The sequence below is a fragment of the Poecilia mexicana genome, unplaced genomic scaffold (genome assembly GCF_051168715.1).
Source record: "Poecilia mexicana isolate PSO_F unplaced genomic scaffold, ASM5116871v1 scaffold_20, whole genome shotgun sequence".
Classification (NCBI taxonomy): Eukaryota; Metazoa; Chordata; class Actinopteri; order Cyprinodontiformes; family Poeciliidae; genus Poecilia; species Poecilia mexicana.
This window is the reverse complement of record NW_028263389.1, coordinates 14,965,196-14,977,563: the sequence shown is the minus strand read 5'-3', so window position 1 is coordinate 14,977,563 and position 12,368 is coordinate 14,965,196. Positions and strand designations below refer to the sequence as shown.

At 38.3% G+C, this 12,368-nt stretch overlaps 1 protein-coding gene across 2 annotated transcripts in view; it reads left to right on the top strand.

Moving 5' to 3' along the window:
• Window positions 1-52: 52 nt before the first annotated feature.
• Window positions 53-12,368, top strand: part of esyt2b (extended synaptotagmin-like protein 2b) — a 39,916-nt gene continuing 27,600 nt past the window's right edge. The window contains exons 1-6 of one of the 2 annotated variants that reach the window (XM_014998718.2): window positions 53-1,022; window positions 5,622-5,663; window positions 6,157-6,291; window positions 6,570-6,646; window positions 8,239-8,311; window positions 9,429-9,518. In XM_014998718.2, coding sequence (XP_014854204.2) covers window positions 627-1,022; window positions 5,622-5,663; window positions 6,157-6,291; window positions 6,570-6,646; window positions 8,239-8,311; window positions 9,429-9,518 — 813 coding nt within the window. In that variant the 5' untranslated portion in view covers window positions 53-626. The remainder of the gene's footprint in view (window positions 1,023-5,621; window positions 5,664-6,156; window positions 6,292-6,569; window positions 6,647-8,238; window positions 8,312-9,428; window positions 9,519-12,368) is intronic. The other variant, XM_014998720.2, reaches the window with a different exon arrangement.

The following is a 12,368-nucleotide window of genomic DNA, read 5'->3' as shown; positions in this document are numbered from 1 at the left end:
ATATATATATATATATATATATATATATATATATATATTTTTTTTTTTTTTTGTTTTGTTTTTTTCTCATCTTGTATGGAGTATGGAGAGCCATTTCAGCCAGAAATAAATCTGGGAATAAATAAAATTATAAATGAGTAAATATAAATGAGAATAAAGATGCCAATTACTCATTTATTTATTTATTTATTTATTTATTTATTTATTTATTTATTTATTTATTTATTTAACCCATTTATTTATTTATTTATTTGATTTTGGCTGAAATGGCTCTCCATGATCTTGACCTACTTTCATGAAAAATAAAATAGCGTCAAATGTCAGCATTGAACACTAGATGGCGGTGTTTCTCGGCTTTAAGTTTTCAGAATCCTTGCGCGTTCTTGGAAATGTTTATTCCCACCCCTCAGTGCCACCCCTGTGCAGGCAGGGTGAGCAGAACAGTGGACGGTACAGACATGCATTTTGCAAGCGGCTCTCATTGAAAACTAATAAAGCAGATGTCAGCGCAGCCTCGCAGGACCATGGGAGGTTGCGCAGGTGAGCCGACGTGAAACGCAACGCTCCGCACATGGAACTGTATTGTTAGACCTAACCCGCACTGTGACAGTTTGAGGACAAGAGACATGTCAGGAGACAGAATGACAGCAGTCCGCGGAGCCCACTCACACAATGCGAGCCCTGCGACTCCAAAGGAGAACGGACACAGCGTCCAACATGCGTCCAACTTTCCCCATACCTCTCCGGGGAGCGCACTCGACGACACCCCGGTGTATTCCAGCAGCGAATTCACCCACACATGGGTCCACTTCGTAAAGACTTTTGTCATAATTTTCCCAATTTACGCCCTGGGCTATTTTGAATTCAGTTTCAGCTGGCTGCTGATTGGACTTTTTATCTTTTTCTGCTGGAGGAGAAACGCAGGAGGGAAGCTCAGCCGGCTGAGCCGAGCGTTTGCTTTCTTTGACCAAGAGGAGCGATGTGCCAAACAAAGCCTAACCAGCTCTGATTTACCACCATGGGTAAGATAGATTGCTTGTACATTTACCGAGCCGCTTCTCTCAGAAGCATTTGTGCGGTTCTTGTGAACAATATGTTTTGAGCTTCCAGGAAAATAAACAACCACCTGACCAGATCAGGCGTTGCAGGTTTGAGCTGTGAAGCCGCGATGAAACAGCTGTTCAACCCCCCTAGACTGTGACATGAGACCCCGGCCTCATTCTAAATACAGAATGGTACAATGGTACACCAGACACCACGCTGGGAGGGAAACATGCCCACGGAGTCTCTGTTATTTTAAGATCCATACAGATTTACTGTATCTCCTTCAGAAATCCATCATATTTCTGCACTATCTGTGTTAGAAGGGCTTGAATTAATAATCAATGGAAACCCATTAGTGTTTCAAAAATAACTAGGACGCTATTGATAAGCTAGCATCCAAACAGAATAATAAAAGTCTGGTTTAAAGCATGATAATAGGTTATGAATGTTTTTGTTTACTGGTATCAAAATGTACTAAGGTTTTTAAGGATTTCAAAATCAGATTGAAGTATTTCTGTTGCAAAACTGAGCATTAAATATTTTTCAGTTACTACTGAATGTGGAGTTCCACAGGGTTCTGTTCATGGATCTATTATATTTGTGCTCAATTGGTTCCCTTTTGTAATAATTTAAGAGCATTCTGTGTTTTTATTTTCTTCCTTATGCTTTGTCTTAAGATCTTTCAGTGATATGTCCCGTTGACCACAGGTCAATTTGTACCCTAAGCAACGCATTACCTTTTCTACGTTCTTCCATTTCATAGCCACGAGTAAATCAACTTATACCTAAACTTTGATCAATTTGCATTTAAACATTTTTATGTCATGGAGTTGAATTGTCAAAGAAAAGTCTTTAATTTTACTTACAATTTCATTTAATTGTATTCGATTTTCTTAAAACATTCTAATACATCAGATTCACATTTATTTGGGTTGTTATTCCTGTTTCAGCCAATTAACTCTTCCTGCTTCCTGCTGGTATATATATTAGTAATTAGAGTCATATTACCACATTTTAATACTGTAGACTTGGAAAATATGAAAACTGTTTTGAAAGGTCAGTTGTCAACATGGGTGGGAAGTATCCCCCTTTCAGGTATGAAGTGATGCATAGCTTTCAGTTTTAAAGAAAATAAATGAGATCAACTTATACATTTTTGTCATAAATGTCTGTGTAGCTATGAAAAAATATATATTGTTGTTCAATTCCTTTACTGAAATGAAGAGATTCTCTCTACCTGTCAAACATGTAAATTTTGCATGACATTACGTAAAACTGAACCGTTTAGTAGAATACTTTTAATTTTGTTTTTCATGTTCTGAAAATACGAGTGCAAAACGGGACTTTAAGAGCATCAGAAAGAAGGCGGTCAACATGTTTGCATGGATTGAATTTGCATGGATTTAGTCAAATAGAATCAGCATCTTGTCATAAATTTTTTTCACATGAGTCAGTATAATATTGTCATAGTTTGATAAACTTTACTATAAATATCACTGTTAAATTGTCTCAAAGCCATTAACAAAATTTAGGGTGAAAATGTAGAACATTATCGAATTTCTAGTGTTATAATGTTCTCTATCTTGTGCATTTTGATTTTCATAGATGTAAGCAAAATAAAGAACAAATATCTGTTAACTTTAGTAACTCATAAGTGCTTATTGTGGAGAATAATATAAACTTTTGGCTTTTTATACAAGTATGTCATTTTATATGTGCTGATCAATCAGTCAGTGCATCTGGTCAGATTCCTGCAGTGAGCTGCTTTATGGATTTACAACATGAAGTTGTGGTTTAAGATTTACATTGCTTTACATAAGTCATTTTATTTATTTTGTTTTAGCTTTTTTCAACATGACTGCTCATGCTTTTCTTGAGTGGAAATATTTCCAAGCTTCCAAATGTCTTCTTCCTGAGAGCCTTCTTTTTGACAGCTGACTGGTAGAGTGGATCGAAAACAAAACGGCTCTGAAACAAAGCAAGATATTGAGACTTAAAGACAAATAAAACTACCAGCAAAGCGGAGGTGCACTGTATAATTTCAGTCTCGGTTGTGGAGGAAGATGTACTGAAGGCCAACGAGTTGAAGTTATTGAGTTCAAACATCAATAATATTTGGCAGCAAGGGGCTTAATATCAGCATGTAATGGAACTGTTCAATGTTTTGATGATAAATGTGATCGACACACTTTCCCAACTCTATTCTTTCTCAGCAGCTTCCATCACTCTCTGTGACCTTTAGCATGTCATCTGTGTCAGGAATGATCCACTACGATGATCCTTGAGTGCTACTGACACACAGTGTATAGATTTACATTACCAGGAGTAAAATTAGCTGCAATTTCAGGAATATCCAACAGCTCTTGGTGATTGAACAAACCGTTTGGCCTATGGAGCTGCCAGGTAGTAGGGAAAGACAAAGATGAGAAAACCAAGAATCAGTACAGGAGGATGTGCAGAGGATTTTTGTGACTGAGGACGAAGTTAGGGAGAGGGTAAGACGGAGGCAGACGATCTGAAAAAAAAATTGTTGTAGTAAGTAGATCTATTTGACATTTTTAAAATCATTTCAGTGGCTCACCATTCAGGGTGCCATTCTCTTAGGGGGTGACATGAATGTTTAAACGAGGGAGAAGTTATGTCATTTACACCCACAGCAAGTTTTCCATTGCTTCTTGGCTAAAAATCGTCTGAATAGGGCCTTTCATTCCTGATGCAGTAAGCCACTCTGACGCTGAAGATGGTATCTGAGTTGAGATTCCTGTTAGCTCTTATGCTAAAAAGCAATGTTACAGTTTTTAAGAAATTTTTGACTAAATATGATTTTCTTCAGAATAAAGCCTATAATTACTAGAGTGATTAAACCCGAACCTCATATTTTTAGACTGAACATAGAATTTTTTAGAAACATAGCTTAAGATTCACAAACTCGCCATCTTGTATGTGCATGTGTGTGTGTATTAAAAAGATGGCAATAATGTTATTTTTTGTGTGTTAATTTTACACTTTTACAGTAGGTTTGTAGTGTGCCATGCGCTTTCCATTTCAAGATAAAGGTCCTAGCAACCCCACCTCCTCTGCAATCACTTCCAGGTGTCATTTAGAGGTAACAACATAAAAAGGGCTGAAAATAATTTCACCAGCCATACTCCTTAGTGTTTGATTTGTAAAAAAGTTAAACAATTTGATTCCAAGTCAAAAGCACCACTTGGAGTGATCTATTTATTAAAATCCCATCCACAATCAAGGCTTTAAACAGGCGTCTCTCAGTCTTCTCTGCTATCATGCTTTCTATAATCTGGGCATCATCTCATTTTTTTGTGAGCTTTGTGTTTGTGTTTTGAATATAAAAGTAGAATTATGTCAGATCCTTTTAGCTGTAACTCTTTGTCTCCAACGGAAGGCTTTAAGCTCAGGAGGTAACACAAACGAGACGAGTGTGTTAAACATAGCTTAAAGACCTCAAAATCTTTTCAGTTTAGCACCACCTCAACATAAATGTCACTGACTGAATAATCAATATTCTCACGCCTGTGCGTCTCTACTTGACAGCTTTATTAAACTATTAACCTGATTTTTAAATATTAGCTGAAACTTTATGCTCCCCATCGCCCTGCTCTTGTCACTTTACTGTCCACATTTTGACATGAATGCTGAGTCTTGAGAAATAGCGCTGTCTCTTCAATCTGTTGCATCACATGTCAAATCCTATCTGACAGCCACTCACATCAGTTCAGCTGTTTTATGTTGGGTTTGAAACCCCCAAAATCTCAAACACATTTATCAGACTTATGCAGTACTTTTCAGGACACTCAAAGAACCTTTTCAGTGAAATCAATGCACATCGTCATGCTAGCAAGCTACTGGATTGCAGCACCAGCTGACAGTTCAGGCATCTATTTCGTGCCATCAGCCCTCCTGACCACCACCAGCAGGCAAGGTGGGTGAAGTGTTTTGCCCGAGGACATTAGACGGACGCTCAAATCAGTGACCCACTGATTACAGGATGAACTCCTACCTCTGGTGCCACCATAACTTCAATTATTTTAACAGAAAACCACTGACTCTCAGTCCACGATGCTCCACAAAATGCCATTACTATTAGTCGTGCTTTCTTTTTATTTTATTTCTTTTTATATAATACTGGCGGCTCCCATTGCTGAGTGAACTTTAAAATCGATCCTTAAACGGTTCCATCCATTACTTGTTTCTGTAAACAGTGCGCTGCTGTGCGACGGCAACGTTCCTCTGTACATGCGAGTTTCCTTGGGATTATAAATCATTGACACTGAAGTCTGATTGTGGTTGCATATAACTTATAGTATGAATGACCTTGCAAAAAAATAAATAAATAAAACTTCAGCAAAACATCGGAAATGAGCATCAAGACCTGCTGTCTGAACGTAGCCTTATTCTCTTAAAAAAAAAAAAACATGAATAAAAACATACAGATGCACTAACAGATGGAGCAACAATGTGCTTACCTGCAACAAGCAGAGCTGCAAAACTATTATGATTCTGTAAATTAGAATTTTAAGTATTCTTTAAATGATCATGTCCTCTGTTCGTCACTGCAGGTCCATTTCCCAGATGTAGAGCGGGTGGAGTGGTTAAACAAGGTAAATAAATTGAGCATCTGCCTCTTTTGCTTTGCATACATCAGTGAATCTTTATTTTCCCTTTTTTCATGAAGTTTCCTAAACTGAAAGTCTATTACCCTGCTACTCTTTCCTCTTCCCACTCTGTCTGTCACACTGCAGCAAATTTAACTTTAACATGCAGTCTTGTGTCTGCACCAGTGTGAAAAGCATGCTGTACCCGCTGTGAATCCCCATGGCAACAACCAGGATGTGCATTCGAAGTCACGCATGAGCATATATTAAAATAGTTGTGGCATTCTGGGGAGGGGCAGGGGAGGCGTGAGTAAAAATTGCATGCTCTGACGTCCCAGTTGATGGGAATAATTCTGACCCCGCTTTCCTAAAATAGAAGAATGTTTTCAATATTTTAAACCAATATGTCATTCACAGAGTGACACTAGCAGCAACACATCTGAAAGATTTCTACTTAAGTCGTCCTTAAAAAGTGACCTATGCCTTTACTTTCCTGCAGACTGTAATGCAGATGTGGCCGTACATCTGTCAGTTTGTGGAAAAACTGTTCCGCGAGATGATCGAGCCGGCGGTCAAGGAGTGCCACGTCCATCTCAGCACCTTCTGCTTCAGTAAGATCGACATAGGAAACAAAGTGAGTGTTGCAGAAAGTGCCGGTGTCTTGCCCCAGCAGTTACAAAACAGGCCGCTGTCAGCAGGTGCTGTCTGACAGCTGGGGGAGGTTCTAGCTCAACCATGAAAATACACGACAGAGAGGTCAGTGTCACAAATAGTTTCCATGGATGGATGGGTGGGGAGCTGGAAAACAGGTCGACCTTGTGCCAAGCGTGTGAGAGTTGAGGGGGTGTTGTCATAGTGTTAATCAGCTGGAGCGGTGTGGTTGCCATAACGGTTACTTTTGTTATTTTCTAGCCGCTCAGGATCAATGGAGTCAAGGTTTATACAGAAAATGTGGATCGGAGGCAGATCATCATGGACCTGCAGATCAGGTGAGTCAATAATGTTTGCCATTTTGATTTATTAAAATATTACTCCTGGCTAGAATAATAACACAGTTAGCGCTGACAGCAAGCTCTCAGAGAACCTTGTTTCAGAAAGTCAAATTTTTGCCAAGACCAGACTTCTCCATCATCTGTGTAATGGCTTCTTGCTTTTCACATCTCCTCCAGCTTTTGTGACCCTTAACTTGGCAGTTACTGAGAAATTGATAAATAATCAAAAGCATCCATGTTGGCACAGACCTTTGGCTTGCAAACTGCCCAGAAAGATCTCTGAGGGAATATAAAATCACTAACATATTTATTTTTGTATAAAATGCCTACAGTGCCCTCTACAGTAATTGGCAGTAATTGTAAAAATGCTGAACTTTCTTGCTGTGGCATTCTCTCACTCTGGAAAAAATGAGAAAAATCATATTTTTTATTTTCTATACATCTATTCAGTGAGAAAATAAATCCTATGTTAATAAATAAAGCTTGTAGAAAGAGGAATTTTTCTTGTAATCTAATAAAAGTTGCCAATGGCCTTTGATGGGAAACACAAAGGCCATTGGCCCACAGCATCACAGAATTTCCACCATACTTAAAACTGGGCATGGGGTGTTTTCTATATATTCATCTCCTATTTAACACAAGAGCTACCTGCACTGTCTATTGTTGTAAAGGTGAATCTTAGGCTCATCTGATCAAAACACACATTTTGATCACATCAAAATATATAGAAAATATATTTTTGATGGTTGTAGAGAAAAAAATATTTTCCTCATCAGTCTTATCAAACAAGGAGTTACTGAGAACTCCTTGTTTCTCAGTAACAAGAGAAACAAGGAGTTCTTGTTGCTCCAAAATAACCTTTTCTGGCTATTTTGGAGACTTGGTGACCCCAAGGGGCAACTCTGTGCTGCAGTTCTTAGCTATAGATGCTGACTTTACTTCAAGGCTTTTTACACATCTACCGAGGAGAGAATAAGCTTGGAGGGTGTATAAGCGTGGAAGCTAATTTTGAAATCTATTTAAATATAATCATTCAAAAATAACAGAGCTTGTTTTTTTAAGTAGTTATTTGAATTTAGAAAAGTCTGTTTTCTCATTAGCAGTCATACAAAATGTTCCATTTTTTTTTCTTTTTTGCCTGGAATCAAGAGAGTTACACAACAGACTAATTAAAGCTGAAAATGGTTTGTCAAGAAACGTCCCTCACTGAGCACACTATCACTATAATACAGTATTGAATTGTGTAGTCTACACTATAAACTATTGACTCATAAGTAGGTGTCATGGCAATGACTCTAAGAAAAAATAAAACTGTTGTTACACTCAGTTTTATTATTTAAACTAACATAAAAATAACAGGATAATCAGCTTTTGTTCCTGTGAAAAATCACTCGAAAGTTATTAGCAGCAGTTTCACCTGTTCTCAGTTTTCATGTATTTTTTTTTAAGAGCGTTTGATTTTTTTGTTGTTTTTTTTTGTTGTTTTTTTTTAGCATTGTAACATGAAATCCTAAAGGAAATAAATCAAGAGCTGAAAATTGTTATAAAAAGTGATGGAAACCTGATAAGATTTTGTCCCTGCCTCCCAGCTTCGTTGGGAACACTGAGATTGATGTGGACATCAAACGCTACTACTGCAAAGCTGGGATCAAGAGCATTCAGGTGAGGAAAATCCCTTTGGTTTGATTCATTTCTCTCTTTTTACTGAGGTACTTCCTCTTTCTCTTGAGTTTTGGTCTCAGCAAAAACAAACATCAAACAAAAGTTATACAGCAGCAGATAGAGAGGGACATAGCGATGGGAGGCAGAGCTCTGTCCTGTCGTTTCTAATTTGCTAGACTATTCTGTAAAGCATATAAAGCCAGAGTTATTTTAGGGAAACATATAGAGTCATAACAACATGATCAAGGCACTAAGGGAGCAACGTCATTCTTACAGACATTTTTACTTGGCACGTAAACTATTACTAAATCGTGTGTTCCAGTGCATATGGTTTCCTTGTTGATTATCATTAATAAGTATAAAGACAATTGTAATATTGCTTAGCTGTAGAAATGATTGTCAATATGTTCCCATATTGATGTCTAAACCTTTCATTACTTACTTCTATCTCTTCGGCTCTGTCTGTGTTGCTGTTGACGATCATTAGGCGGTAGGAGAAATCTGCATTATTCCTCCGTGTGCTTTTATATCTTCTCCTGAGGAAACATTTGTTGCACCCTGCTCCTATTATGCAACTCATGGAGACATGGAGAGAGCATCTCTTTTACAGTCATTAAGAACAGCACTAATTCAAGTTGTTGTTTGCTTCAGGAGCACTTGGATAAAATCCTATTGGTCATTGATCATGCAGTACATAATTAGCTTTTTGTGGGGTCAGACGAATAACCAACAGGAGATTTGAAAAATAAAGTAGAAGTATTTTGTGTAAAACTGGAAGTAAGTTTTCAATCAGGAAATACATCTTCAAACAAAATGTCAATGCTGGAACTTAAATTTCCTTTGTTCCCTGCTGGCGCTCTCAGCAGCATTTTGTTTACCACACAACACAACTAAACCCTTTCAGATTCTATAATCCTAGCAATTTCCATAAAACAATATGGAAAAGGTGGAGGATGAAGCTGGCAGGTGCAAAGCCGGACAGCGATCGAGTTTCCAGCCTATCGTGTGTGGCAGCTCTGGCCGCTCCACCGCTCAGGAATGTCGAGCTCCCACTCTCTTAAGCTTCCTTCTCTCGTGTCCAAATGCATCACTCTTGTTCTCTCCTGTGTTTCCATAGATCCACGGTGTGATGAGAGTGGTGATGGAGCCCTTGCTGGGGGATGTGCCTCTAGTTGGAGGACTGTCCCTGTTTTTCCTCAAGAAGCCAGTAAGTTCAAATCACGCTAGGCTTGGGAATTATTCAACTTAACATGCTAAACAGAGCAATTATCAGAACAGATAACTTAAATGTGGGAATACGGGACCAGATATCTTCTGAGTCTATTCCACAACCTGTGTTGTAAAAATAATTCAGTTTTATATTCAATGCATGCATTTGTAATGCATGCTTTAAAGGATATAAAAACTGCCACCACCATTCGGTTTGCCCATCTTCATGACCTAATTACTCACACCAATTCAACCATAAAAGGTATTTTATAAAGTATTTCCATAAAGTGGAAGAATTTTACGCATGAGAATCTGAAAGTGCTTAAATAAAGTCCAGTGGTACCAGTTGTCTTGGATACATGCAACTCGTCCACTGTGTGTGAAGACCTCAGGGAACGTTCTTAAGCAAACAGCATCATAAAAACCAAGGAATACAGCAAACAGCACAGGGATAAAGTTGTGGAGAAGTTTAAAGTTATGTTATAAAACAATATGTGAGCATTAGGGGAAAGCAGTAAAATGTCTGCCTTCATTTTACTGCCTTGAGAGTCTTAGTTTAGAGGAATCTCCTCTAAACTAAGAGGCTGGGATGAGAGAGCAATACAAAAACAAGGAGAGTGTCGGAGATTCTCAGCTCAAGTTGATGGTCCAACTATTTGCCATGCATTATGCAAATATGTACATCTCCATACAGTCTGATGGAGTTTGAGCTAATTTGGGTTAGGGTTAGAATTTACAAAAAATACTGCAGTTGTATTTGCAGAAAGAAATAATTTTGGCCCAAGGTGGTTGAATACAAACACAAGGCACAATTTCAGATTTTATTTGTAAAAAGATTTTAGAACCATATATTATTTTATATCCATGTCACAAATACACATGAAAGTGTGTTTTTGTGACTGTCCATCATCTGAAGTCCTGCACAGTGAAGTGTGTGATTGAATTTTAGTAAAAGGAGGGAAAAGTACTTTTCCCATGGACTGCATGTTGCATCTTATGAGCCAGTTGTTGCTTTTCTTCTAACTCTTCGGAAAAAAATCCCCCCTTAATCACTTCATAAGGTGCCTGGATTATATTTTACTGCTTCAATTTCCTGATAGATGTCAGTTATTTTCTCCCGTTGTTTCAAATGCGATCAAGCACTGTCTGATAGAGTCATCTGACATGATTTGCCTCCACATTGTTGGTATTTTCCAGTGCACGCGCTCTATCGATCCCACAATTCAACACCTCTGTTGAGCCGCCGCTGCAATGCTTAAAATTGTTTGACCGATTTATAGCAAATGCTTGGACTCAGTGGAGCTTTACTGGCGCTTTAAATAGCTGCAGATCAAGCCAGACCTACTTTGGCAGATTTCTTTACCCCAGGCACCGAGCTAAAGTGGAGCTATTACTCCTCTACAGGAGGCAGAAGGAAGAAGCTGCTTCAGGCCATAAATTATGATGTAATCCCACATGTAAACAAATGGTAGTATAAAAGCATTAATTTAGAGTGGTAAAGAAGAAATGAAAAGCTAAATCAGCAAACCTATGATAGAAAAAAAAAAAAAAAAAACAGTCACAAGAATTTGTGTGGTCCAAACTTTAAATAATTTATTCTCCTCTCCTACAAGGCTGGTCGCTGAATGATAAATGAGACGTTTCCAGATCCTGTGAGGTCTTAGCCATGTCTGGACTGTGTGTGATCACAATAGATGTGACTCGGTGCGGCGTAAATAGAAGATGCAACACATTCTGCAGTGAGATTTTATTGCTGCAGCTCTGATGAACAAACACTATGTTTAATGACTGCTGAAGCCGAGGACCGCAGACCGACGATCTGTGGAGGATGTTTGTCCAGGAAACGTGATTATTTCATTGTCAGTTAATCAGCGTGCATTTTTGGATTGAATTAACTAATCACACATTGAATAGCTTTCACACAGTTGTATTCACACAGTTTGTTCACTGAAGATGTTGCTCAGTATTATGGGAAATTGCTGACATTTCCTCATTAAAAAAATGTTTTGAGCTAATGTCCTGATTTTCTTGTAAGTTGTAATAGAATAAACATCATTAGACTTACTTTAGCTTTAAGCGTCAGGTAGAGGACACTTTCTCAATCCTCAAAAAAAAAATGTGAGCCATAAAATATAAGATTTAAGTTTATTGTCAGATGTCTTTAATTGGTGGTAAGGCTGCTTAGGTCATTTGAGTGGCTCTAATTGTAATCCTTTTGGAGTCACCAGGTTACACCAGGCTCCTGTGTCTTGGCTCTTGGCTCTTAACATTTTAATATTTTAAACTTCGTAACCAAACATTGCAGAGAATTTGAGAATTTGACATTTGAGACAAAAGTCCTCCAAGGTTTAAGTGGGACATTACAAGACATGGTATGGATTTTCGCATAATGTCTGTTGAAGATTCAGGCTAGTTTCCTTTATCAGGAAAAAAAACATCTTCCGGGTGTAGACTCACCACGAATGCCTCCAACACCTCTTCCTACAAACATTCCTGTCAGAATTGATCACTCTCAGAAGCTCGGCAAATTCCAGCTATGACCGGATTCCACTAGTGCAGTAAGTTCTGTCATGAAATATCTTTGCTACTTTATAGTTCTAGATCAGCTGTTATGTGCTAAGTGTATGCTAAGTGTACAAGTGATTGGAAACAGCCACAACTTGGCCACAAAGTGGTAGGCCACTATAAAATCTAAGAGTGGGACCTGCAGAGGCTGGGATGCATAATGTGCAGAGGCCACCAAATGTCTGAAAAGTCAGCAACTAAGTACCTCTAAACTTCATGTGGTCCTCAGATTATGTCAGCATCAGTACATATAGAGCTTTCTGGTATGGATTGCCATGGCTTA